This window comes from Labrus bergylta, chromosome 24, assembly GCF_963930695.1.
Source record: "Labrus bergylta chromosome 24, fLabBer1.1, whole genome shotgun sequence".
Taxonomy (NCBI): domain Eukaryota; kingdom Metazoa; phylum Chordata; class Actinopteri; order Labriformes; family Labridae; genus Labrus; species Labrus bergylta.
The window spans coordinates 7,998,160-8,024,729 of record NC_089218.1 but is presented as its reverse complement, the minus strand read 5'-3'; the positions used below and the strand labels follow the sequence as shown (position 1 = coordinate 8,024,729).

At 43.5% G+C, this 26,570-nt stretch overlaps 2 protein-coding genes across 18 annotated transcripts in view; both read right to left on the bottom strand.

The window, feature by feature from the left end:
• Nucleotides 1-1,567: 1,567 nt before the first annotated feature.
• On the bottom strand, nucleotides 1,568-13,300 carry LOC109990196 (ras-related protein Rap-2a). Its single transcript, XM_020642228.3, has 2 exons — nucleotides 12,529-13,300; nucleotides 1,568-2,708 (listed from the first exon to the last, which is right to left on the bottom strand). The coding sequence occupies exons 1-2, from the start codon at nucleotides 12,840-12,842 to the stop codon at nucleotides 2,471-2,473; spliced, it is 552 nt and encodes a 183-aa protein (XP_020497884.1). The 5' UTR covers nucleotides 12,843-13,300; the 3' UTR covers nucleotides 1,568-2,470.
• Nucleotides 13,301-14,703: 1,403 nt separating this feature from the next.
• The window catches only part of LOC109990187 (muscleblind-like protein 2a), a 65,457-nt gene continuing 53,590 nt past the window's right edge, over nucleotides 14,704-26,570 (bottom strand). For 4 of the 17 annotated variants that reach the window (XM_065952053.1, XM_065952050.1, XM_065952063.1 and 1 more), the window contains 3 exons: nucleotides 25,759-25,853; nucleotides 21,200-21,248; nucleotides 14,704-19,794 (listed from right to left, as the gene is read on the bottom strand). In XM_065952053.1, coding sequence (XP_065808125.1) covers nucleotides 21,234-21,248; nucleotides 25,759-25,853 — 110 coding nt within the window. In that variant the 3' untranslated portion in view covers nucleotides 14,704-19,794; nucleotides 21,200-21,233. The remainder of the gene's footprint in view (nucleotides 19,795-21,199; nucleotides 21,249-25,758; nucleotides 25,854-26,570) is intronic. The other 13 variants (XM_020642202.3, XM_065952049.1, XM_020642201.3 and 10 more) reach the window with 5 other exon arrangements.

Genomic DNA, 26,570 nt, shown 5'->3' with positions numbered 1-26,570 from the left:
CTTCGTCTTCTTTTTGTTTAATGTAGTTTTTCAGGTGCGCTACCGCCACCTACTGTGCTGAAGTGTGGGCCAGAGGGACTATCACTATTTAACACATAATAGTTATAATAATAATTCAATTATTAAACTAGTCCAGTTTATCAACCCCACATTCCCCTCAGCTCCTCGTTTATCTTTTCTCTCAGCGTCTTAGGTTTCTTGTCATGCAAAATAACTTTTAATTGTTTCTTATTGTCACCATTACACACACCTGACTGATGTTTATCTATTAAGTGCATTGTTATATTTAACCCTGAGTGTCTTAGCCTTAGTCTCACTGTCATTTACAGGAATTATGATTTAAAGCTGTAGACAAACAAAGTAACTAATCTACTCATTCATCAGCTTCATTTACTCAAGCTGGTCGTTTTTATTTATACATCTCGACATAATACGTGTTTATATTCCGTTACACACTTATTTTAAAGTTTTTAAATTATGGCTTCACCCATCTCCTGAGTGTTGAAAGACTTTCCTCTTATGCTGATTGGGTGTACTCCAAAGTTAGCATCTTGGCTCCAAAGTCTCACATGTCCCCAATTTCATCCCCTAATGGACTCTAATGGCACTCAGAATTTGACAAATGCTTGTTGCATTCTTCAGGACCAGAAACGGCACTAAGTGTTGGCACTAATGGCAGCAGCAGCAGCAGCAGCGGGAGGAGTGGCGGGACTTTGAGCCAGGAAAGGCAGCCGCAGGACCGAAAACATCATAAATCATGTCGACGCAGGAGGCGACGGAGCCAGATGAGTGCTAAATAACAAAGCTGGAAGGGTATTTTAATAATGACCTGTGGAGGTTGAAGTAGAAAGGAGAGGTATATGAATGATAATCACTGGAAATGTATCCCTTCTTACAAATATCATACGTTCAAATAGGAATTATTTCATTACTTTAAGTGAAAACATGGGCATGAGACGAGACGGCATGAGACGAGAGGGCATGAAGCATGAAAGTATGAGGCGAGAGGGCATGAGGCGAGAGGGCATGAGGCGAGAGGGCATGAGGCATGAAAGTATGAGGCGAGAGGGCATGAGGCGAGAGGGCATGAAGCATGAAAGTATGAGGCGAGAGGGCATGAGGCGAGAGGGCATGAAGCATGAAAGTATGAGGCGAGAGGGCATGAGGCGAGAGGGCACAAGGATAGAAGGCATGAGGCGAGATGGAACGAGGCGAGAGGGCATGAAACATGAGGGCATGAGGTGACAGGGCATGAGGGTATGAGGGGAGAGGGCCTGAGGCGAGAGGGTATGAGGCATGAGGGCATGACGCGAGAGGCTATGAGGTGACAGGGCCTGAGGCGAGAGGGTATGAGGCATGAGGGCATGAGGTGACAGGGCATGAAGCATGAGGCGAGAGGGCATGATTCAAGAGGAGGTCTCCAGGCTGCAGCCATACCCAACTCTTTCTGAGACTAAAAGGAGCTTGATGCTTCTCCTTCTGCAATTTTGAATTCAGGATGTAATTTCTAAGAATTACAAAAAGATGTGCAGAAAATGAGGATTCAGCAATAAAAACACACGACACGTCTGTGCATAAAGATTTATTTTTTGTTGAAAATAAGTGATTCTCACGTTGCACCACTAACACATCTGGTGTGATTGAAGATAAATGAACTACACACTGACACTGATGTTCACTCCATACAATGTAACAAGGCATTTGTATCATCTGTAAAGTGTAGAGACGAGTGTCTGCACGTTTCTTTTTCTTAAAGACTGATTGATTCATTGATGCTGTCTCTTTGGGTGAGATTGATTGTACTCCATGTCAGAGTGACAGTACGGCTTCATGCACGCTGCATCCACAGTTTGTCAACGTTTGGGATCAACTTCCCCCAAAGGTGCGCCTTTTCCTTTTTTTGAAACATTCGTACATCTTTTTTTTTCATTCATTCATAGTTAGGCGGGCCTGCTGTAACATGAACTCCGGGTTCGACTCCTTCCTTCACAGTGGTGCTACTTGACATCCGTTCTGATTCTATGTGATTGGTCTTGCACTGTTTCACAGTCCAAAAAAAGTGCCCAAAAAGACAAACAGGACACCGCCTGAGCACACTGCCATCCCTGCGTGGATCTATGGCTGGTTTCCCATGAGCGTTTTGCACACACATCCTCTTCCTCGATGGCTTTTAAAGATGGTTTTGGCACCGTGCTGCCTTTGGGAAACCTTGAAAATGTGCTCCTGCCAATCAGGAGGACGGTGATGAAAGTGGGAGGTCGAGATTTTTTTTGTTTCTCTTACAGGAAAATCCACCCTCTGTACTTTTTTTTTCTCTGCTTCCTACATTACCCAAAAAGCATAGCAAGAAAAAGGAAGCATGTAGTTTGAAACAGAGTGGATTTTTCCCTTTCTACCTTCAATCTATCTGACTAGAATTTGAATCTGTACGTCCTCCCATCCATCACTCCTCCTGCGCACAGATTGGCTGCTACTGGACGCTGCAGGCCGGGCAGCACGCCTCCCTCCGGTCCGGCAGGGGGCAGAAGTCCATCTGCCGCACGATCTCGGCGAACAGCTCGTCCACCATCGTCTTGCTCTTGGCCGACGTCTCCATGAAGGGGCAGCCCCAGTCCTCTGCCAGCGCCTGGCCCTCGCTCGGGGACACTTCCCGCTCGTCCTCCAGGTCCACCTTGTTCCCCACCAGCACCACGGGAACCTGCTGATACCTGGAAATGAAAGGGAAATCAGAAGAGTGAAATCTGCTGCCTTCTGCTGGGTGTGTTTGGTGTGATAACTCAGAAGCTTCCCTAAGGGAGAGGCAGCGACAAGAATGAGTGTGTGTGCGTGCATTGTTGGCCTACATACTGTGTTGCTGAAACAATACAAGTTTTAAACAATGGAGCAACAAGAAGAGGAATAAACAGCTCCAACTTCCCAGGAGGCAAACATCCCTCCCCGGGTGTCTAATAACAGTGGGCGCTCATTACACGCTGTGATGCTCCAGTTCCTGGATACATTACATTATGCTTTTGCATGACATGCAAGCTTCACGTTTAATGGCTTCAGATTCTTGTATTCGAATGGTTCGCTCTCCACTCTGCATCACGCCTTAACGGACCCAAAGCTCTCTCACCACGTGCGGCTGACGATCCCCAGTCCTCTTTTTCTTCTGAGCCATCAATACAAGGAAACCAGGCAGGGGAGAGTGATGGTATAGGTTATTGAATAATTGAATGAAGCTAATGTGCTGCTCTCACATGGGGGGGGGGAGTCATGAGCGTCAGCCTCGAAACCTCAGAAACAACTGCTTTCTACTTAATGTATGGAGCTTGAGCTCTTTTGTGCTCCTCCATGGAAAACTACTCGTGCTGTCAGCGTTAACTAGTTAATCGTCCTCAGTGTCTCCCTGTAGTCACGGTGATGTAAAAGAAGGACACTGCTGCGTCTTTGAACGTCTCATTTCACTTTAACAAACTCTCAGACAGCTCAGAAGAAATATCCACCTTATGACATCACACGTTGTCCTCTGTTACCGTTCACTTTGAGCTGTTTGACGTCACTTTGTGATCCCTAATCCACTTCCTGTTTCTGTTGTGAAGTCATTGTCGTAACCTTCCATCTACCAGAAGGTCCTTTCTTTATTTCAAAATAAAAGCATGGTCCAATTCAAACAAGTACTCTCAGCTTAAGACAAAAAGTGAAAATAAAAGCCTCACTTTTTTTTTTCAAATGCAAAATAATGGAATTTGTTGTTTATTAGCGTGCTTATTAGTAGAATACTGGCTATGGACTTGAGCTTGTTTAGTTCTTTAGTCTTCTGAATACTCAAAGCGCTTTGACACCGCCACATTCACACCCTGACTGTAGAGGCTGCTGTGTAAAGTGGCCATCAGAAGTAACTAATCCCATTCATACACATTCACACGCCGCCGACAAAGCTGAAGGAGCAACTTGGGGTGAAGTGTCTTGTCCAAGGACACATCGGACATGTCGCTGCAGGAGCTTTCAGGGACGTCACCCCCTCTTGGCCATCAGAAAAATTGCAGGTGTAGTGCACATGTTGCTTTTCATAGTTGTCTCATCAACATGTTAGCACGCTGAGGCTACTTACAGAACAAAGAACTCGTTCAGGTTTCACATATTTCATTTCAGTTAGAGGCCCTTCATGTTTGCTCTGATTAAAGAACTACAGAACGTCAATTACAGAGCGTATATATTCTCACTACAGGTAATGGCACAGAGCGTGTAATGGCCTCGACCATCAGTCATCCCTAAGTGCATCCCCGAGCCGGGCTTATTGATCCGCTGGAGCTATTGAGAAACGAGCTCTTATCTACAAATTGGTGGCCTGCTACCGCGCTGCTCGTCCGGGGAGAAGAGCTGAGGCGTGGAAAAGAGCTAAGAGAGGACGATTTAGCGAGCGAGCGAGGGGAGGGAGGGTGTGAGTGTTTGAGGAAGTAAGTGCAGGGAGGAGAACACCTGCTGGACCTGTAGAAGTGTCCTCAAGTTGAAGATACGATTAAAAAAAGTTTTAGGATTAAAAAAAAAAAAAAAAAAAAAAAAAATGTTTTCAGCAGTTTCTTCTGGATTTGAAGGAAACGTGCTGACAAGTGGAGGGAACTCACTTGAAATGCCAAAGGCTTCCCCCACAGAGTGACATTTCCCCCCTACAGCCCCACACACACACACACACACACACACACACACACACACACACACACACACACACACACACACACAGCAGCTGACCTCAGCAGGACAAGGCCTTGTCGGTGCGTTTGGAAAGCCGGAGTCTGGAGGGTGTGTAGTGTGAACAAGGAGAGCACCATGCAGACAAATGCAATCTGACAGGCTCGCAGGAGAAACTCTATAAATAACTACAAAGACACCAGGAGAGCCAGCGTGTGCAGGGTGGGGTCCGATGGGTGGGGAGTTTATATAGAAACGGTTTGTTGTGAAACTTAACTACCGCCCCCCCCCCTCTCTCCTCGACACATGAGGAGATACTGATACTGCTCATCACAGCAGGAGCCAAAATTACCCCGGGGTGGATTACTGAACAAAATGTCAAAGTCTTGTGTTTACTGTGGAAGTAATAACACTTTAATGTTATTCATTTTGGAGATTTAAAGTCACAGTAGCGTATTTAAATTCCCCTCTGTTTGTCCCTATCCTTCGTCTTCCACTTTCCTTCAAGGAAGTTGTTTCTAGCCACTGTAACTTTGCTAAATGTGGCTACATGCTCACGATGGATTAACGCTGGGTCTTTGTAACATAGCGACCCTGACTGCCCCCTAGTGGACTAAAAATGAGGCTTCAATTACAACATGTAAATCATGGTAGAAATGTGAACTAAAGATGAATCTTTAGTAGTAGTAAAGAATATCCTCATAATCATAGTTTCCTTTCCTCTTTGGTTACTCATGTTTATTCTTCCCTGAGGGTTTTTTTTTTTTTACTCCACATGCTGTCTGAGTTTGAAGCAGGAGAAAACAACAAACACTGCTATCTCGTTCCTCGTCCAGCATGAGAGCTGGCACTCGTTCTTTACGGGAATTATCAGCACAGTTGGAGTCGGTTTGGATTGCTCGGCTGACACCACCAGCTGTATGAATATGCAGTTTTTTGTTTTTTTTTGTTTTGAAGAGTCGGCGAGAGGGAAGTGGAGTCGGATTTTATGGAACAGACAACACCAGGTGGCGGGCAGATTATGAATTTATACGGCGATGACGTCATGGGCGTTAAAAGTCTGAATGTGTTTCTGCAATTATTCTGTTAAAACTCTTCTCAGAAAGACGTTTTAAAAGCGCTGAGCTCCATTTTTCAAACTGTGAAAAAGTGACAGGTCCAATCGCTGCTTCGTCTTTAACCGACGTGGCATCTTGGAAAACTTTCGCTGATACACATTTGACCTTTACGGCGCACACAACGGCCATCTGCCTCTGCAGGGTGTTATTCCAACTGTTGGGACAAACACAAACCCTCCCACACACACACACACACACACACACAGAATCAGAGTTTGTAACATGGACTGCACATTTTCCACTCGGCCTCCAGGTACTACAGCCTTATTAAAGCTACCTGCTGTGCTAAATATCTGCAGTGACTTCACTACGGCGTGATCAGCAGCCCCACAGCATCAACAAACACATGCAGCAGAACACAAAAGAACAGTCATGCATCTCCATACGTGAAGCCCTCCAACCATGCAGACGCCTCCCTGCTCCCTGCATCTGCTCCTAATTAGCAGCTGTAGCAGCCGAACTGTGCGACAGCGAGCCCGAACGAACACACGTATCTGTTGTAGCAGTGGACATAAAGATCACATAAACACAAAGCACCTCCGCTGTTTAAACTCCCAAAGGGTGTTTCAGCTGCAGAAAGAGATTACTGATGTTTCTGTTGGCCGCTTAATGCACGAGGAAGAAAAGCAGAACAACATAACCACAAACATTCCTGTGATAAACAGACAAAGAGAAGGCCTGCATGGCAGATGGAGACGAGTCTTTAAAGTCTTTTTTTTTTTTTTTAACGATCAAAGCCCGAGCTACATTTCCATCTTTTTAATGTCCGAGCCCAGCGCTGCTACATCGTCTTGTTTTCTTTTCATGCAGATGTACAGACGGTTAAGGAGTCAGTAAGACAAGGCCTCGTTAGTTTTTATTACATATCATGCGAGACGTTTGTTTATAAGGAGAGAGCTCAGTTATGAAGTTTATCATAAATATGCCAGAGTTAGCAGGAATGCTCATTTGCACCGTAGCTACTTTGCAGGTCAATAAAAACAAACGCTACAACAAAGGCAGGTAAGGCGAACTGGGAGTGTGAGGAAACGTTTGAGTGAGGGTTTATTTGTTTCATGATTAGGTGACTCATCCATCACGCCTACACAGGTGCGTGCAGTCTTTTTTATCTGGGGTGGCACTGACTTGTCCAGGAAGACTTCTTTTTACCCTTTCTTAACTCAACCAGCACGTCATTTCCATCTTGACGTCGAACCTGCATTCGCTAACGTTTGCCAAGAACTTAAAACTTAAAACATAGACGAAGCCTGAGTGACATCACCCATCTGTTCCTGCAGGGGGCTCGTCTGCACCCGCCGCCATGCTGGAAATCCTGTCTCAGCCGAACTTTCTGTCAACCTAACGACAGGCTGAGAGCTGGAGCTGAGGCGGGTTTTAAGCATCCTGACAAAACCGTTACATCGCGCCCACCTGTCAATCATGTCAGATAGCGCCTAACTATCTGGCTGTTTAAAAAAATGTAACCCAGGTACAGTGTGTGGCAGTGATGACAAAAGGTAATCAGACCTATTTCGTTTTTTATACCAGGATGCAAACATGTTTATTTACGCTATAAAAACAGATTTTTGAATGTGGTGTGTGTGTGACTTCTGGGGCTTCTGGAGCCCGCCTCAAATCACCTGCTAGGACGGCCATGGCGGGACAAAGGCGGAGTGACGGCTGAGCTTCATAATGTCACAGCTTCGGAATCTCAATGTGGAGCATGAAACACTAAGGTGTGTCACAATCTGTTACTCGTGCATGTGAACTTCCGTCAAAAGCCCCAGGGTGGCCTTTCATGTCTCAGCTATGGTGATATCCATCTAAATTTGGGAAATCCCAGATACTTATCAAAGCATGTCCGTAAATAGGAAATGGAAAGAGAATATTGCTGCGCCACAAAAAGAAAAATTGCTCATTTCTGCTGATGTTAGTAAAGATTAAAGCGATAAAAGGGTTGCATGCACATTTTGCTTTTAAGACCCACAAACACTGGAAATGATGTCCTAGTGTATCTAAGATTGTATTAAATCAATGCACGGATTGTGGTTTTGGGATATTTGAAAGTTGCAAGAAAGCTAGAAATCAATTAGAAATATAATAAAAGTTGTAAAAAGTTGCAAACAGGGTACAAACACAGACAAAGTGCACTACACTGTCTCCTCCTGACTCACATTTTAAACCGAGCTGGCTGCTTTAACGGATCTCTCTCCTTCCTCGATGCAAACGCTAAAAGCCTGAGGTCAGGAAGTTGCTTTGTGCCTACACCAAAGTGCCCCCTGGGATACGTAGTTTTTGGTCTCTGCAGCCTTTTCCCAGTCAGCAGCGTGTTATGCTCACCTCCCGCTATTAGACACAGCATCAGTGCAGCGTGAAAACACAGCTCGGCCACTTTGAACTCTCCTCTTCTTCTTTCTCCTCTCGGCCAAACGCGACTATAAAAGCTTTACATGCGAGCGCAAGAGATGATTAGATTGTGACGGGGGGGGGGGGGGGGGGGCTACACCCAGATGTTGTTTTCAAAGATAGAGACTGACACAGGCTTTATTTGGTTAGCCTGAGAGGAGCTGGAGTCCACAGAGGGTCTGCAGAGGAGAAAGTATGTCAGAGACGGCGTGTTCTAGCTTAAACATGCATCAATTATGCACATATGGAATGAAAAGCACCAAACTGCATCGTGGCAGAGCGTCTGGTACAGATGTCCTTACATAGTCTCTCTATGGGGACAAACAAGTTAAAGGGATAGTGCATTGTTTTGAAGCAGAGTCAGTTTGTTACAGCAGTACACTGACTGACTATGTTTGTGTATTTAAGGTGGCTCTCCGATTCAGGCTCTTTCACAGTCGGAGTGAAAAGTTGAGTTGTTCACACATGCAGCTGGCCCGGAAAACTTTAGGAGTTTTTCTGGAGTTTTGTAAAAGCACTTTGAGTGATCTCTGCGTCTTTTAAGAGGACCAAGCTAGCTGCTTCTCTCTGCTTAAGGAAGCTAAACTGAGGCCACTTACTCATCAATCTTTTCACTTGTACAGCACTTATTTAGTCTTCTGACTACTCAAAGCACTTTCACACTGCAGGTGACACTGACACATTCACACACTGATGGTTAGAGGCTGCTGTGTGAAGTGACCATCAGAAGTAACTAATCACATTCTGACGCCGCAGATGAAGCAGCGGGAGCAACTTAGGGTTAAGCATCTTTCCCACATCGGACACATGTGGCTGCAGGAGCTGGGGATCGAACCCCCAACCTTCCAGTTGAGCCCACTCTGCCGCTGATCCACAGCCAGTGGTGCCATATGTGCCTTTCAACAAAGCTCAAGATAAATCATAACACCCTGAAATATATTTTCATGCACTCGTTCTATTTCAAGATTGTTGCTTGTGCAGTTTGACTTGATTTTTAATTTGCTGGTTGCCAAAAATGATAAGCGTTTGCTATTTTACGTCAAAATATTTCCTCCTAACCCCTCTTACAGAAGGGAGTTTTGTTGTTCCATGTATGTTTATGTACAGATAATCCAAATTTGATTATTAAATCCTGAGATTTATGTCTTGTAAAGGACTAAGTTTACTGTTTCTTTCTATTTTAGGAGGCGATGCTAAGCTAGGCTAAGTGGCCACTAAGTCAAATCAAATATTTACAGTTCAGACCTGAGAGTGGTATCAATCTTCTCCTCTAACTCTAAGTGTATTTCCCATAATGTCAGACTATTACTCTGCTTCTAAGTGTACTTCCTGCTTCTCTCTGCACGGCCTTATGAATGTACATCAACATAATGAAAGTGATACGTGCAAAACGAAAGAACAACAAGAGGCCGATGTTTTCACAGCACCTGCACCCCACAGAGCAGTAACATAGGATTATTTCCCACGATTCTCCTGCATAAGCATTCAGGTTTATACGAGTCCCTAATGGAGGCTTGATGCCTTCTTGGCTTCCAACCCAACACAATCCCATTAAGTTGTGGTGAGTGGGCACGTACTATATCTCCATGTGGTGCCCGAAGCTGCTGCTGCTGGCTCAGCGAGAAGTTTGGAAGCAGGGAGGCTGATCACCAGGAGGCAGCTAATGGAGACCAGAAGAGGAGGTTTGTGCTTCTTTTATATAAAATGTAGACACCCAGCGGCGGTCTGCATGGGTTTCAAAGATCAAGACAGCCTGTCCTCACATAAGCCGTCCACTTAAATGAGCCTCTCATCAAACAAAGTTCCCTTTAAGTTAATGTCACATCCTTCCATCAACAGGAAGTTTCTTATTTTATTTTGAAATAAAAGCAGGTTCGTTTCCAAATGCTGCCTTCAAGTGCTCTTAAGAAGCATCGTACTTCTCAGCTGTGCAGTCGTCATGACGATATGCAAGCTTTCAACTGCTCTGGTTGGAAAAAAGCAACAAGCACGGACGCTTGTGCTGCAGAATGAAGACCAGGTTAATGTTGTTATCAGTGTTCATATACTCGCCTGGCATACTTTATCGATAAGAGCTTGCGTGCTTGTTACAACTAATAAATGCATATACTCCTCTAATGTGCAAATACTACAAAATAAATGATGGCTACTCGGAACAAAAGAATTGTTGACACTGTTTCCAAGCTTTACGACATTTTCACTGCCCTGAAACGTCACGCAAACATCACAACTCTGCATCTCGGGTATCACCTAAATTTCCCACTTGTAATTACAACTTTGGCGGGCTGTTCATGTGCTTACGATATTTCCAAGGAGCACATGAAAGCAGCATAAGACAGGACAGAAATACAAAAAAAGCATAAAGAAAACTCCTACAATGTAATGGAATTCACTTTTTTGCTCTTATCATATTCGAAAACTCATCAATCTTAATTTTAGATCATGTTTTTTTGTTTTGTTCATGAATGTATTTGAGTGCATTTGACTCAGCTGCAGGTCTGTCCATACAGTAACAATCCCTGCCTCAGACCCATGGCAGTGTAAAATAACACTATGAAATATTCATAGCTGTACACTTGAGGACAGCAGGGGTGGTGCAGTGAAGGCGGCAGTGTTGGGTGGTGGCTGTCTACAGGCTCACTCTCAGCTCCCTCTCCATCCATCGTTATATTTTCTCTTTTCAGAGGAGTTCCCTCGTGCTCTCGTCCCCGCTGTGCACCGTCAGCTGTGACGCTCCGGCTGACGTCTGAGCTACGGGAGCATTCAGTTCACTCCGGGGGACGGAGGTGGAAAGCTCTGCACCGAGCTATGCACAGGTTAAATTATGAATCATAATTACACAGTATGCTGCTGCATGAATAAAGGTGCCACGGCCTTTGTGTGTAGTTTGGGCACCAGGCAAACTCAATGGCAGGTGTAGAGAGGATGGGGCAGCTCCCAGAGAAGGTGTTTGTTTTATTCCAAGAGGAAGGAACAATAAAGACGCCATTGCTCTCAGTTTGCAGACAAATTGTTGAATAAAACTCAAATAATCTATATTTCTAGATTTCACTCGATATTTTCCTCATCTTACATGGACACATCCACTTTAAGAGAAGGGGGGAGGAGATGATGGATGGTACTACTGTGTCTGCCTATCTGTCACATTCCTTTTACCCCAAATGGTAGACGACCAATCCAAGCCTGAACATGGGGCCCAAAGTGGACTCAAGAACATCAAATATCAAACATAAATATTGTGAAGTACAAATTAAATCTAGACTCAGAACTGCAGAATAAATCACTGCCACGAATGCCTAAACTACTTTCTAAACCAAATATCTTGAAGCTACATTCATTATTCATATGACATGTGCTTTTGTCCTGACGTGGCAGCAAAACTGTTCCATGTAATCTAATCAAGCTTTTGTTTTGAACCTACAGACTCTATCATATCTGGATTCTATCATTAAGCGAATGACTACCAAAATCACCAATGTGTCACCTACAAAGGGAAAGATCACACTTTTTCTTCCAGCCACGAGATGAGCTCAGTGGATTTGTTGAGTAATGGACTGGAGAGATCAAAGCCGTCCAGAGTTAGTCATGTGTGAGAGACAGTAAGAGGTCAGCCGGTTGATATACGACAAGCGAGCCGCAGCTGGGACGCTTATGAAGAACATATGAGCTGGTTTGTGGCTTCTCACGGAAGCGCTGGAGGATATCACGACGGGGAGGAAGACGGGGAGAATGCAAGATCGAGAAGAAACCGGATTGTGAAATAAATGTATAAGTGGTTTCACAAGTACGGTATTCAGCCTCCTTGCAAACAGCTGCAATGCGCCCGCCTGTTAGTCAAATCAGCCATACCCTTAATTATGCACATTTAGAAACAACTATAAGGCTTAATAAAATCAAAACATGAGTTATTAAAAATTTGAACCAGGCTGTGAACTTGTTTATTACCACTTTCAAAATGGGCATTTTAATACAGGACCTAATGGGGATTGACTCACTTTTGCAACCAGGCTCAAGTGGACACTCCAGGAATTGCAGCTGTTTTGCAATTCCACTTTGGCTTCAAAGGCTGTGGCTTGATCTCACAACTGTCTTTAAGTGCAATTTATGAAATTTTAGGGGCCCCAGGGAGGTTCCAGGGGGTACCCCAGAAGCATGAAAGGTGTTTTACTTACTATAAATTTCTCAGGACATTTTAAGGAAATATTTAAGCTCATTAGAACTTTCCTTCTCATGGAAATACCCAGCTTTAGGTGCCCAAAGAGGCCTGGAAATAATTGAAAATCTCTTTTCTATTGCATCAGAATACATTGAGGAAACAATAGAGGTGCATATATTATTATGAGCAGTGACTCACCGTTTCACCCTGATGATCTGGTCCCTCATGGGCTTGATGTCCTGAAAACTTTGCTGGTTGACCAGACTGTAGACCAGGATGAAGCCCTGGCCGTTCCTGATGTAAAGGTCCCTCATTGAGGCGAACTGCTCGGTCCCGGCCGTGTCCAGGATCTCCAGCACCGACGGCGAGGAGTCCACCTCGATCTCCTTCCTGTAGAAATCTTCAATAGTCGGGTCGTACTTCTCTATAAATGTCCCGGTGACAAACTGGACCGTCAGGGCGGACTTCCCCACCCCGCCGCTCCCGAGCACCACCACCTTATACTCCCGCATAGCGCTCCTGTGGATGCATGCAGAGAATAAAGTCTACAGACTCAGGACCCCAGGACTCACACTACACTACAGCCATGACACAGGCACAGCTAACAATAAATGAGATGCTCCTGCAGCTATAAAGGCGGGCAGATTGACACGATGCTGGAGCATTTAGCCCTGAGATACAAAGCCACAGCCTCTACTGAGATATTCCCACGCTATCTTGCAGGGACACCATTCCTGAGGCATCCATAATGCAATAAGGCGTCGGTGTGGTAAAAATAAGATTGGCTATTATTAGAAACACCGAGACGGCACATCTTTTTATGCGCCCACAAAACAGAAGGCTGACACTACATTACTCTGCACAGTGGGCTACAGTCGAGTTAAAGGCAAAGAGTCTATTTATCCTTAAGAAGGCTACAGTGCTGGGAATCCACGCCTCTGTGGAGTCGGTGCATGATGCATACACTGGATGTTGCTGTTTCCTGTAATATATGGCGGGTGTTTGGTGCCACGAAGACACAGAAGAGGGGTTGGGAAAACGCTGCTATCTTTTCATGAAGACATTATTTTTAAATCATCATATTGGTATGCTCTTTGACCTCTTTTGAGGGCTAAAAAAAACAGAAAAGGTATGACAGACTATGCACAAAACTTAGCACAGTTTCAATGTTCCCTACATTTAAGATTTTTCACGACAGTCTTGTTGGCCATCTTGTTTTATGGAACCAGAAGCAGGGGTAAAAGTAGGCAGGTAAGATCTGGCACTGCTAACCACGAAAAGTTTCAGTGAAGACTTTAAGCACTTTGAGCAATGTTTTATAGCGCCCTGGATGGAGACCAGCTGCCTTTCGCTACTGCTAGTTAACGTGAGCACGAGCTTCCGCCAGCGCACCTATGCTGACCGATATCCAGCGCTGTCAGGCTTTGGCAGGCAGGCAGTTGTTGTAAAATCTCCCAAGTAAAATGTTTGGCAGAATTAGTTGTGATGGTTCATGGTATTGTTTTCTTCCAACAACACAGAGCAGCTCCGCTCATTTTAACATAACTTAAATCAAGACCACCACTGACAGGCTATTATTCTGTGTCATTACTGTGATTAGAAGGAAATGCCCCTTTATAAAAGAATAACTAAGTGAGTGACACGCCCGCTGCAAACAAGATGAGGATTTTTCAGTGATATCTATTGTCTTAGTCTTGACTCGGTCTCGATCACTAAATCTCTTGGACTTGTTAAGTCTCAGAGAACTCTGGTCTCCTTTAGTGTGGTCTTGACTACAGCTCTAGTTGCTGCATCCACTTCTATATGCCGTCTGTGTGTGACACTTACCTCCAAGAGATCCGTCCAGTCCTCTTTGCTGTCTGCATGCAACACTGCCCTACCTTATTATACATATGAAAAACAGTTAGGACACTTACTGTATTACTGAACCTTACAGTGGTGGCACTAATAACCCCTCATATAGATGTCTTTACTTTAAAAAAATCGCTCCACTGCAGTAACAGGAAACGACAGAAAACAACAAACTAAGGAGTTTTGTTTGTTTCACTCTGAGGCCTTATTGTCATTTCTATCATCTGTGGAGAAAACACTGAATGGATTACTTTCAATGAACGAGCATTAAACTCCTTGCGTGTTTGTACATAAGCATCAACAAACTTTCAAAGCCTGCAGGCTACATTGGCCTGTAATCTGTTTATTTACACTTTGATAGTGTTTCCAGAAGTGGACAAACAGGGGTCCCTCAGGGGTCTCTGGAGAAAGAAGGACCACGGGGGGACAACCAGAGGATGTTAAGTCTACACTGCATTCTGGAAAGAAAAAACATAAACAGGGCTTCTACATGACACAATCATGAAATCCAGGCACAAACAATTCATTTTCTTTTCTTTATTTCTTTCTTTCAATAGATTTTACACTATCTCGCTGGAACCAAAGAAACATTTTGACTATAGAAACATAAAATAGCACAAAATATATGCAAAAGAATACATTTAGAAATGATTACATTGAAACTATAAATCCGATGAGGGTCTTCTTGTCAATTTACTTTGTTGCTAGGGTACACTGCAAAAAAGGAAAAAAAAAAAAAAAAAGATGGCACAGGCAGTCACATTTCCTAAACTGCAGTCTCCAGTGTAGCGCCATCTGCTGGCTAAAGCTGTGAAACACCCAAAAACGAGATCTCACTACAGATTCAGGAGACGGAAAATAAAGAAAAAATGACTGATTGCTCGTGTGCAGTGCGTCACCCTCTTTTGGCCTTGTCGTGTGCGTATTAAAACCTTTAAAAAAAAGTTACTTTTTAATATAAAGATATTTGAAATGAAACCGAGAAGGGATCTGAGATGAGAGAGCCATTCAAGCCTCTTTAATAAAATTGGATAAAAGAGCTCTTAAGAACATAAAAACCTCAAGCACAATGGACTCAAGATAAGGCAAAGTGTTTGGATAAGCTGAGTCTGCTCAGTTGACCAACTGCTCAGAAAGTGCTTACATTTTATTTATTTTTTTAACATAAGTCAATCATTGCCGACACATTTCCCCCAAAAAGGAAAGAACACATTTCATTTCGAGAGGATGTCGTACACGAGGGCATCATGGGATCACCGAATTCTTTCTCTTTTTAATCCACTGGAAACATTCAGAAAGTGATCGTTTATTAAAGCCTAGTCCACACGAGGGCGGGTGTTTTTTGGAAACAGAGTTTTTTCTGTGGAAACGCACCTTTTGGAAAACTCCTTCCAGGGTGAAGATTTATAGAAAACCTGTTTAAGGTGTTTATGTGTAGAACTGAGTTTTGGGTTTGTAAGGTCACACCGCGCGCCGGTTTCTCTTCAATTTGATGTCATACTGCGACGCTGTCACTTTTGTTTTCATGAGAGAAGAGCGACAGCAGACGTCACCAAACGAGTGCTCCAACGATGTTGAAGAGCAGAGACGCATGACTGGAAAATTCTGTCAAATGACATGGTCATTGCAGAGGGACGGCGAGAACATTTTTGCATGCCAAGGCCATTGTTTTTGACTTTTCAGATGTTTTCAGATGTTTTTGAGAATTTAGCGTGTGTGGACAGGATTATTTTTGGAAACGGAGGAGGAAAAACCCTGTTTGAAAAATTACCCGCTAAGGTGTGCACTCGGCCTGAAGAAGGAAAATGTTCTCATGCAACATGTCGAGGTTTTTGATTCATTAACTCTAATATCAGGGCGGGGCGAAACTTGAAAAATAATCTCAAACAGATCACTTTAAACGATATAAAAAGTGCAATCCTTAACTCTAGTGATACATAGGAATAAAACATCTCGATGTGGAACCTAAAGGTCCTCTGTCAGGGGGAGAGTTGTACATCTCAACTTATTAATTTATAGATTATTTACCTCTTATATATATATATTTATATTTATGTATAATCTATGTAACATTGATGACTTTAAATCTATTGACGTGTTACAGTCACAGCGCTACGGAGGCTGTTATCGGCTAATGAAAATATTAGGTCATTGTCGTAATCTCAGTGAGGTGAGGAATAAGAAATGTTCTTTACAATCTACCGTGTGTACAGTGTTCTAGCAAAAAGAAACAAACTCAACAATGTCATTTACAAAAATACCCAACTTTAGTAATCGCAACGTTTGGCTGCCACGGCAACAACTTAATATTGTTATGAAATACTATTATACTAGAGTGAAAAGTACATCTTTTTATGAATTTTTCTTCTCTTTTGTTTTTTTTTGGTAAAATGTCATCTATACAATAAACAATTTTTTTTTTCTCCCAACGACACAAGCGACTCTATGACTACGCTCATTACTGCGACACCGTGATCTTTTTATCAACGAGAAGGCAAGAAAGATCCAGGAGCTTTTCTTTAAAGTCGGTCGATTGGCGAGGGTCGACTTTCTTTAAGCCCCGCCCCCCTTTCGAGACGTGTGCGACTTTTTCTCATTCGCCGACCTGACAGGGTTAGACCTTGAAATGACCAACCGTGCAGAATGTAGCACAGCTCAATAAATTACATTCATTTTTAAAATAGAATAGTTAACAACATTGGTTTTTTTTTTTGACTAAAGAGTAACGTAAGATAAATTACAACAAAATAGAACTTTTTTTTTTTTTTTTTTTTTTTTTAAACCACCGTCCACGAGAGTTAACACACAAATCATAATGAAGACAATCAAGAGTGAATGGAACCAAAGAACCCGAGTGGAAAACTCAGATTTTGGAGTATGATTGTGGATTGTCAATGTTAATAATCAAGCACCATGAACATACATCAGAACTGTTAAAACACGCAGAAATCAAACAGAGGATTGGTCTAACACAGGGCTGTCATGATACCAGATTTTAAAGGTCACATATCCTCCTCCTTTTTAAAATGTGTAAATCAGTCTCAGAGCTCCCCAAAACATGTGTGTGAAGTTTCTTGTTCTAAATCCACTCTGATCCTGTATTTGATCATGCCGATAAACCCCTCTATTTCAGCCCTGCTCGGAACAGGCTGTTTCTGTGTCTGTAGCTTTAAATATTCAAATGAGCTGTGCCTGACCACGCCCCCTCTCTGGAAGGGCTTGGGTGGCTCAGGCTTTCTCGCTCCATGTCCTATTGTTTACGGTGAGAATGCAGACTCAGAGGGCAGAACAAGGTTACCCGAGGGTCACCCACCTGAGGGAGGGGTTACTGCCCTTTGTGATGTCATGAAGGGAAAATCTCCAAAAGGCCTGTTTGAGCACATATTTTCTGAGTGGAGCAGGCAAAAGACGGAGCGGATGGACTTTTCTCATCATTGAGGGGATTTGTAGACGGACTAGAGACACTTATTAGTGGGGAAGAGGATTTTGAGGAATATGTGACCTTTAAGCTTCGATACCATACGTGTAAAAATCAAACGATATCGATACATTTTGGATACCACGGCAACAAATTATAGCAGAGCTGGGTACCCAACATTCAGTAACTGAACTTAACGCGATCTAATGTGCATTAAAATGGCTACGTTTAGTAGTGGCAACGTTTTGGTACCAAAATGATGCCAATATATCCGTGCAATTTTCAAAAACACCACTGTTTGCCTATCTGTGGATTTGAACCAGCCATCGCTGCTCTCTCTCTCTTTTCCACTTGCAGCAGTTTTGGGTAAACATGGAGATTGCAACGTTTTAACTCACGTGGTATCCAAAAAAAAACTATCGGAGATTTTTTGACAACTGTCGCGTAAATCGATCAGATCTGAACTCAAATAATTTGTTCTGGTAAAGGTGGAGATGGTGGTGGTGGTGGTGGGGAATTCTGGGGAAAGTGGAATTCAAACATACCTTGATAATAGACACAACACAAGTTTTTTTAAATAACTTTGAATACATTTCTATAACCGTGAATATAAACTCTCAAAGTAAGAGACACTTTACATACATTACACAGTTTCACAATACGCTGTTTTCCCCCGCTCACGTTCCTCATGTAAACTACTCATAAAACCATGGTAAGAAAACGATGGTACACCGTGAAAGTCACCAAACATTCTACAAAGCTATTTTTGATTTGTCGTTTCTTTAACTTCTTTTTCGTCTGGATAAAGTCACTTGTGATGTTTCGAACGAAGAGTTTACTGTTTCTGTGATGTCATTCCCCGAAAAGAGTCCACGTAGCTTCTGACGAGCAGAGTGTCTTAAGTGGATGTGTGTTGATGTTGATGAGCATTTTTTAGGCACTTCTACAGTTTTTTTCTAAAATGGAACAGGATTATCGGTGATAGTAGGGTTGGACAGGACAACCGACGGTCACAGATAGCCCTCCAGTCGAAGTTCAAGTCATCTTTTTGCTTGACGAACATCGTCAAATGCACCGTGTTTTTTTAAAAAGTCTTAGCACTTAAGTCCCTCACCCCACCCCGACCCCCCGTAAAACCTCTTCCTGGTGTTGTCGTCACCTGCTGGACCTCGCTTTAAGTCCCAGTCTGCCGGCAGACCATCAGTCTCCAGATACAAACACACATGCACGCACACACACAAGGCTTGGTACGTCTGGAACGAGACCCTTAAGCTTTGGGAAGCTCTTGGCACAGACTCAAGCCTTTAGGCTGTTTTTCTTTTTTTTTTTCTCCAGTAATGGCGTCGACTATCTGGGCACTTTCTTCCCCAGACCGAACTTCATGCAAAAAAATCCGTGCACAATCTTTCAAAAAACATATAAAGGGTTCGTTATGAGCAGCTCTCGCGATGGCAAAGGAGGAAAAAACATGAATTAGGGTGTTGAAATGTGGCCTTTTTTTTTTCTGGCAGGTTGAGTCCGAGCTTTGGCAAGGGTGTTTCCAGAATTGGCGATGCAGGGGGAGGGGAGCGCGAAAAGCTTCATCATGGCGTTTTGACAGCATCTGGGACAGGTGAGGGTCAGCTCGCAGGGGGACAAGTCACATTAAGAAAACATGAACCTGTCTGCCCCCGAGGACATTCAACTTTAGTAGAAAGAGAAAGACGAAAGCGTTCTTGAAAAAGCGCCGAGTGTGGTTGTGCACAGGATTCTCTGTGACTCTTTCTGCTCTCCGCCTTCAACACTATACGTTTCATACAGTGCAAATCGAGCTTCTCACTCTCCAACCGAAAGGGATGAAGGTTGTGCAGCAGAATAAATATGAAGGAGAGGGGCTCCACGGTACTTTGGGTTGTTAAGATGACCTCTATAGTGTGTGTGTTATGTAGCTCTATACAGAAGAATATTTTTGACTTTTTCCTGTTAATAGTTTTTTCTAGCAATACATACAGTATATATCTTTTTTTCTGTGTGTGTGTGTGTGTTACACCGGCACTGCAGTTCTTACGGTTAAATTGAAGTGTTACACTCTTAGCATGCAGGTTGCTGGACCTCTATGGGAGAGGTCAGGTAGTATTTACACAGGGGCTGTTTTGGGTTTCCTAGTGCAGCTTGGTGACACTCCGTTCCCGTCCTGACGCTTACTTCAGGATGATCTGCAGGAGGAGGAAGACGGACACGGAGACAAGAGTTAGTTTGATGCAGAGAGAGAAGCTGGTTTTAACTCCACTGTATCATGGAGTAAACAGAATATGCATTTTAACTTTAAAACATGTAAGAATGTACGAAACAAAACAAGTGAACAGAAAGGCTGTTTGTTGTCTCAGGAAGATCTGGGTCAAACAGTATTTGCCTTTTCTCTGCTTTCTTAAAGAGACAGTTCTAGGTTGTTTTTTTTTTTAACCTGGGACGTGAGTACTTTAAGCACATCACGTAAAAATGCAACAAGAAGAAGGCCGGCTGACCTGATGACGACCTCCTTGTGTTTAGAAAAACTTTTTCTGGTATTTAGTAAGGCCCCGTGTCCACTTAGCATTTTTTTCTGGGCAGAAAAGCGCTGCACGTCCGTCCGCTCAGAAAAAAAACGCTAGGTGGAGCAGGCTTGTCTCCTTTTCATTGCTGCATTTTTTTTTTCACCTCACCAGGAGCCACGTTTTCTTTTAATTACTTATTTTTGGGGCCAAATGATGAAAAAGTTTGTCACTATTCTTAGTGTGAATAATAGTTTGTGGCCTAGATGTTTGAAATATATGTATTAAAGGCGAGGACACAAACACAGCGAGCTAGAATGAGAGTTTTTGACAAAGAGGGTCTGGTGGCTCTGAGGAGAGCAACATATTGGCTGTGTTTGCTTTAAACAGAAAGATTGATCTCTGCAGGGATCCTCTCTTCAGTGTTTTTAATGCGAGCCTGTCGGGGGGCATAAAGAAGCTCTTTAAGTGGACATTCATGGCGCTATAGCCGCCAGTTTCTCTGCAGCAATCAGCTGGAGGATTTCAAAAACTCTGTGTTCCTATTAGATATGAAGACCCCTGAATGTGTTAAATCATGGCCCAGATTGAATTACTACTAAAGTTGGACATTTGAGAAATACCTTTAAAAAGCAAGCGACACCTAAAAAGAACTTTAATGACGAAGTGAACAAACTGTAACGTCCACTTGATGTTGCGATTGGTCTAAAAGAAAGCAGAATTTGAACTTCTTTATTTGCATCTTAACGTGAAGTTTTTCGCCAAATTAATCTATGTAGCAAACATTTTTCCTAAAAATCGTCATCACAAAATGTCCTCCTGTCATTGGCTGTATGTGTCTTTGCTGGGGGAGACGAAGTAAACACAGGAAGGTGGTCTGCAGGAATATTAACAAAGAAATCTACTTTGTAGATAAGTCAGATCAAAGCTGGATTCATTGCATCGTGCAGCCACTTCAAAGGTGGCTAAGGAAGCTGAAATGTTTCTTTGTGAACTTTCACTGGGGGTCAGATCGAGGCTGCATCCTGTTCCCAACACAAACAAAAACACCATGATTCTTGTGCAACCACAGCTAGAGCGTTTCCCTTACAGGCTTTCTGCAGGTCTGCCCTGAATGCAGTTCCTCAGATGTATAGGATCTAGAGAGAAAGACAAAGTACAGTCCAATTCAACAAGGCTACAAAAAAAGAAGGCGCAGGTGTGAGACTACAAAGACAGAATTCTTGGAGAGCAGATCGAGAAGCCAGCGGGGATGCAGCCAAGAGGAGGCTTTCTTTTTTTTCCTTTCTTTACACAACAGTTTGTGGGTGTGTGTTGCCATTTGGAACGAGTATAAACAATCTGCATTTGGGTGTAGCTGGACTACATGTTGGTACTTTGTCTGAGCACTCTGAGACCTTCACTGGTGTCCCAGATTGTTGCGAAATCGGACCCTTTCACGCAGTATTTATTCTACTTTGCTGGTTTATATGAAAGGGATGGAGACAGAGCGGTTTGCACGATGTTACTGTGCCTTTAAGAAATCTGTGTACGTGAGGAAGGACAATGTTTTAAATAGTTAGCTATGGAAGTCAGCAGCTAAGCTCACAGCGATCGACAAATATCTGCATATTGCTCCTTAATGTTTTACAAGATTAACTGCAGGAACTTTAAGTTATTATTATTATAGTTTATAAAGAAGTGTGCATGTCAAACATCGACATTTGGCCGCTTTCTTTCAGGATATCAACTTACTCTGTGCAGCAATTTTAACAATTTTTTCTCTGTAATTTACCCTCGCTAAGTATTTGTGTCATAACTGCTCTTTCGGGGTAGTGGGGGGCCACACTCATATTCACACCTACGGGCAATTTTTAGAGTCACCAATGAACCTCACCAGCATGTCTTTGGAGTGTGGGAGGAAGCCGGAGTACCCGGAGGGAGCACCACGCATGCACGGGGAGAACATGCAAACTCCACACAGAGAGGCTCCTGTCAGACGGGGATTCAAACCAGGAACCTCGACAGTGAGGCGACAGTGTTAACCACTGCTCCACCGTGCTGGGTTAGGTCAATAAAGTAAAATCCTCACCATTCTTCACTTCAAACGTGTACAGTTTTCCTCGTGTTGAATATGGCACTGTTTGTTGTTTAGGTTTACTTTTGCTTTTTTTTTTTTTTTTTGTTCATTTATTGATCTAATTTTGTTTGACTAATAAAGACATTCGAATGGAAATAGAAAACTGAAGATAATTGCAGATAGGTTCAGAGTACAAAGGCAAATAAACAAATCTATTCTGTGTTTAAACAATGTGTCGATTAATCGTGCTTTTTCTGCTTTCGTTTTCAGCGGTGCGAATTTTTTCTGTTGCAAAAAAAAGGATTAAATTCGGTTGTCAAAATGTTCAATACGTCGATACATTTTAGATACCACCTACAGACTGCATCTGTTCCATCAGACAGAAGACTGCCATTTTTGATTTTTGATTTTTTTTTAAAGAAATCAAACAACACTGGGTTCCTAGGACTTCAATTTTTGTTGCCGTGGTATCGGAAAAATGTATCGATAAGTCTAATTTATAAATTTGGTATGATGACGACCCTAGGAGTAAAAGCCTCTGATTATTAGCAAATAGCATTTGACCCAGGTCTGAGCACCTCTGTAAGTATTCTATCTTCAGTAGAGACAAATCATCTTCAACATGACAAAGACAGAGAGAGAAGAAGAAGAAGAAGAAGAGAGATTGTCTATAAGAGAGAGAGGGGGGGGGGGGATAGGTAGAGTAGCTTCAGGCTGCCATCTTGTGATCGCCCCTGGCAGCGAGCCGACACAGAACAACAGCACACGGTGTTTGTTAATAGACAACACATAGCGAGCAAAGGACAGAAGCCACTGGGCACATCACGCATCACAGAGGGTCACATCAGGGGGAGAGGGAGTGTGACGTGTGCAGGCTGAGAGGAGACGCCCCGCTCTGCAGTGGGTTATGGAAAAACATTACTGAGCGCCAGATGGACGGGATCAGCCAGACAGGGAGGTAAACCCCACCCGTCTGGAAGCGCACAGGTGGGTCAAAACAAACACCAAAGACTTTTTAAGCGGCTAGATTTGGTGCAGACAGTTTGAGGAGCGAAAAAGAGGGAGTTACAGAATCGCACTGGAGGTTCAAAGCGCGCTCGATTAATATCCGATTATTACTCAGATTGAATTACACCTCAGCGACCTGGTCAGTTAATTTGAAGAAATGTGATGAGGATAATTACAGGTTCTTTCTTTCTTCAGGAGCTGTCCTCTAGTCGGATATAATCATCTCTAATTCTATTTAATTCTCATCCTCGTATCAGTTTCAGCCAGAGTGAACACACAGAGCCTTTAGGTTTGTCGTGCAACGCTTCATTTGGACAGCAGAGGGCGCTAAAGCTTCAAAGTTTGCACATGGTTCATAGGAGCAACTGTGCAACTTCCTGTCCTTTTGCATTAATGTGCATTAATGATGATTGATGTCATTTTATGCAACTTGTGGGTGACAAACGCATTTTATTTTACAGGTTTACCTCTTTAAGCTAAAGATATATTAAAGTGCATGATTATAAATGCCGCTAGCGTCGTCTTGCAGCAGCCAGACAGTCCTCAGGTGGACTGGTAAAATACTGCTGACTATGTTCAAGGTGTTGAATGGACTTTTCCCCCAAAGTACCTCTCCGTACTCTGAACCCCATATCAGTCGGTAAAATACCTTTTAGGTTTTGTCGGGCGTTTCATAACCTTTGGACCATTTTAATGTAAACAAACTTCATTATTTTTGACTCTAAATTCTGTGTGATGCATATTCTGACATATTAACATTTCTGTTTAAACTTCCTAAATGGGGATTCGGCCCGTTTTCTCTCAATCACATGACTGGTTAAGAAAACACTCAAGGTTGATGCTAACCATGTAGCATCATCACAAAGTCAGGATTGGCTGCAGCTTCAGATCCAGGTGTTGTTTTGAGGAAAAACAATGACATTGCATTGTCTAACAATAAAGATTTGGGTCGTTTGTTCTAGAAGAAACACTACGATAGGAATGACAAACGCAGGACATCAGGTGATCGAACGTGTTAACTGTGTCCTCGCCGGAGAGATCTTCATGCAGAGCGAGGAAGCGAGGAGGAGGAGAGAGACAACGGAGGAGGTTGGGGGGGGGGGGGACAGAAGGAGACAGACAGCGAGGGGGCTGACGTCAGTGTTTCTCCGGCTCCTTGTCCCACATGCATCTTTAAAGAGCAGCTCTGCTTCCTGCTGCTACTGCTGCAGCATGCCAATTACGGGAAGAGACGGTGACTCACGGGAAGTGAACGATGCACGGCCGGCCTGTGAGGGGCAATAAAGCACGAGGTACAGTGGGGGAACCAGATCCTCATCGGAAGAGATGGAAGGGGACTCTCGGAGGACTTGATTAATTTTTATGTTCATTTTTATTCCAACCTGATTTCACATTTTTCACTCTTAGAGATCCTATTTTTTTCCCCGTTCAGATAGGATATACGAACTTGTTGTTGTTCTGTGGTTGCCATAGTAATCATAAGAGGCTGAAATTCATTCTTTGAGATAGATTTGGTTTTTTAATGTTTTCTCCAGGCAGGAAATCGGTACAAAAATAGATTTAAATTTAGAATAAAGGTCCCTAAAACCAGCACAAGACTGTGTTAATAAAATGAATGTGTTTCATTTCACACTTCAAATGTTTTTGCACACACACCAAGGTAACCTAAGTTTGTATGTCCTCCATCTGTTTTCCAGTTACACAACATATCGACCTGTGTAACACTTGGACATCTGCGTGTCCTCAGACCACCTCTACTCTTAACTACTGGTAAATGATTGCCAGCTGCATGAGGCCGGCGTGCCAGCATTGTGCAGACATTTCCAGGTTTAAAAATGGGGGCACATGTGCGTCACTCTGGCATTCAAAAAGCTGGCCCCTGCTTCTCCTGACTCCTGCTGACACGCAGCAACAGGAGAGCAGCCGATCACTGAGGCCATTTTTAGACAGCTTCTGTGATCATCATCGTCTGTCTCGCCCTGACAAGCGTGGCCCATAACTGTTTCCTCTCTTGATTTATTCTCTCTCTTGTCTCAAAACCAGTGAAAGGTAAAAAGGTGAAACTAGGAGGGGGGTGGGGGGGTGGTGGGGTGGGGGCGGGGGCTTGTTAAGTGCTGCAGAAATAGCCTGCATGTATTTGCTTCAATGTGTGTTTGCAAAGCACACGAGCAGTACAAATGATGCCCCCTGCTGCAGACGGAGAGGCTTATTTGACAACAAGAAAAAAGAGGAAATAAAACGTAAAACATGCAGAACAAAACCAGGAAGTAGTGCAACACAACACAACTACTACTTTGCAAATGTTGGAGCTCTGAAGAAGTGCTTATGGGGAGCGCTAATGCACGGCATTTTACATGAAATACAATACAGCGCAGTGGCTTAGGTAACCCCTCTGTAACACACCCACTCACAGGTTTTAATGCCACTGTGAGCGCAGCCCAGTACAGGCGGAGGGGGATGGCTGGGGAGGGGCTGGGCGTGGGCAAAGGCTCAGCTGCAGGTTATTGCAGCCCCGCTATTAGATGGCAGCACTTATTCAGAGCTCCGGGGACTGATGAAAGAAAGCTTTAAAAGGAGCAAACCTGATTGGCTGGTGCTGTTGCTGCGTAGGGGACACTTGTGGCAGGAGTTGTTGCTGCAGAGACAGTAGCAGGCGTAGCACTGTACATCATTGGGACTTTTTGAGGGTGGGGGAGAAGGGGAGAGGGAGGGGGGGGGAGGAGGGAAGTGGTAGCAATGGACAGGTCGGTGGAGCATTATGGTAAACATGGCAACAGTTGTGATGTGTGTGTGTCGGTGGTGTCGTTTGTTGTTGTTGTTGGTGTTGTTGATGGTGGTGGTGGTGGTGGAGGAGGTGGTGGTGGTGTTGGAGGTGGTGTTGGAGGTGGTGTTGGCGGATGTTACAGAGAGCCAGCAAGCCATCGTTAGGGTTACACCGGCAGATGGCATGCAACCATTCACAATGCAAAGCAAAGGAGGACAGGAAGAAAGAAAGAAAGAACAAAAGAGAGCATGGGAGAAAAAAAAAACAAAGAGGAGAGAAGCTGATTACAATCACAAATAAGGAAATTTATACGGAAAATCAGTTTGCTGTTTTTTTTTCCCAGAGAAGTTGAAGAGCACAAGACACCAATTACATGACTCATCGACATTTTTTTGGCAGCAGGGATGGGAATTTTGTTTTTCACAACACAAGACTTTTGCACACTAATAAGGCAGCTATGCCAAACACATGAAACTCTTTGTACTTATTAGGGCATCAGGGCTACTAAAAGATGAAAAAAAAAAAAGGTGGGCTTGATCTAAAGGTTGTGTTTGACCACTGACAGGCTCGGATTTGTTACTCTGTGTGTCTGCCAACAGAAAGTCCACCAAAGAAAATATAACTTTTTGC

What these genes read in the sequence shown, in the direction of transcription:
- LOC109990196 (XM_020642228.3), bottom strand. Translation starts at nt 12,842, where the DNA reads ATGCGGGAGTATAAGGTGGTGGTGCTCGGGAGCGGCGGGGTGGGGAAG. An exon ending in CAGATCATCAGGGTGAAACG is followed by an intron (nt 2,709 to 12,528) that starts GTGAGTCACTGC and finishes TTTCATTTCCAG; the next exon opens with GTATCAGCAGGTTCCCGTGG.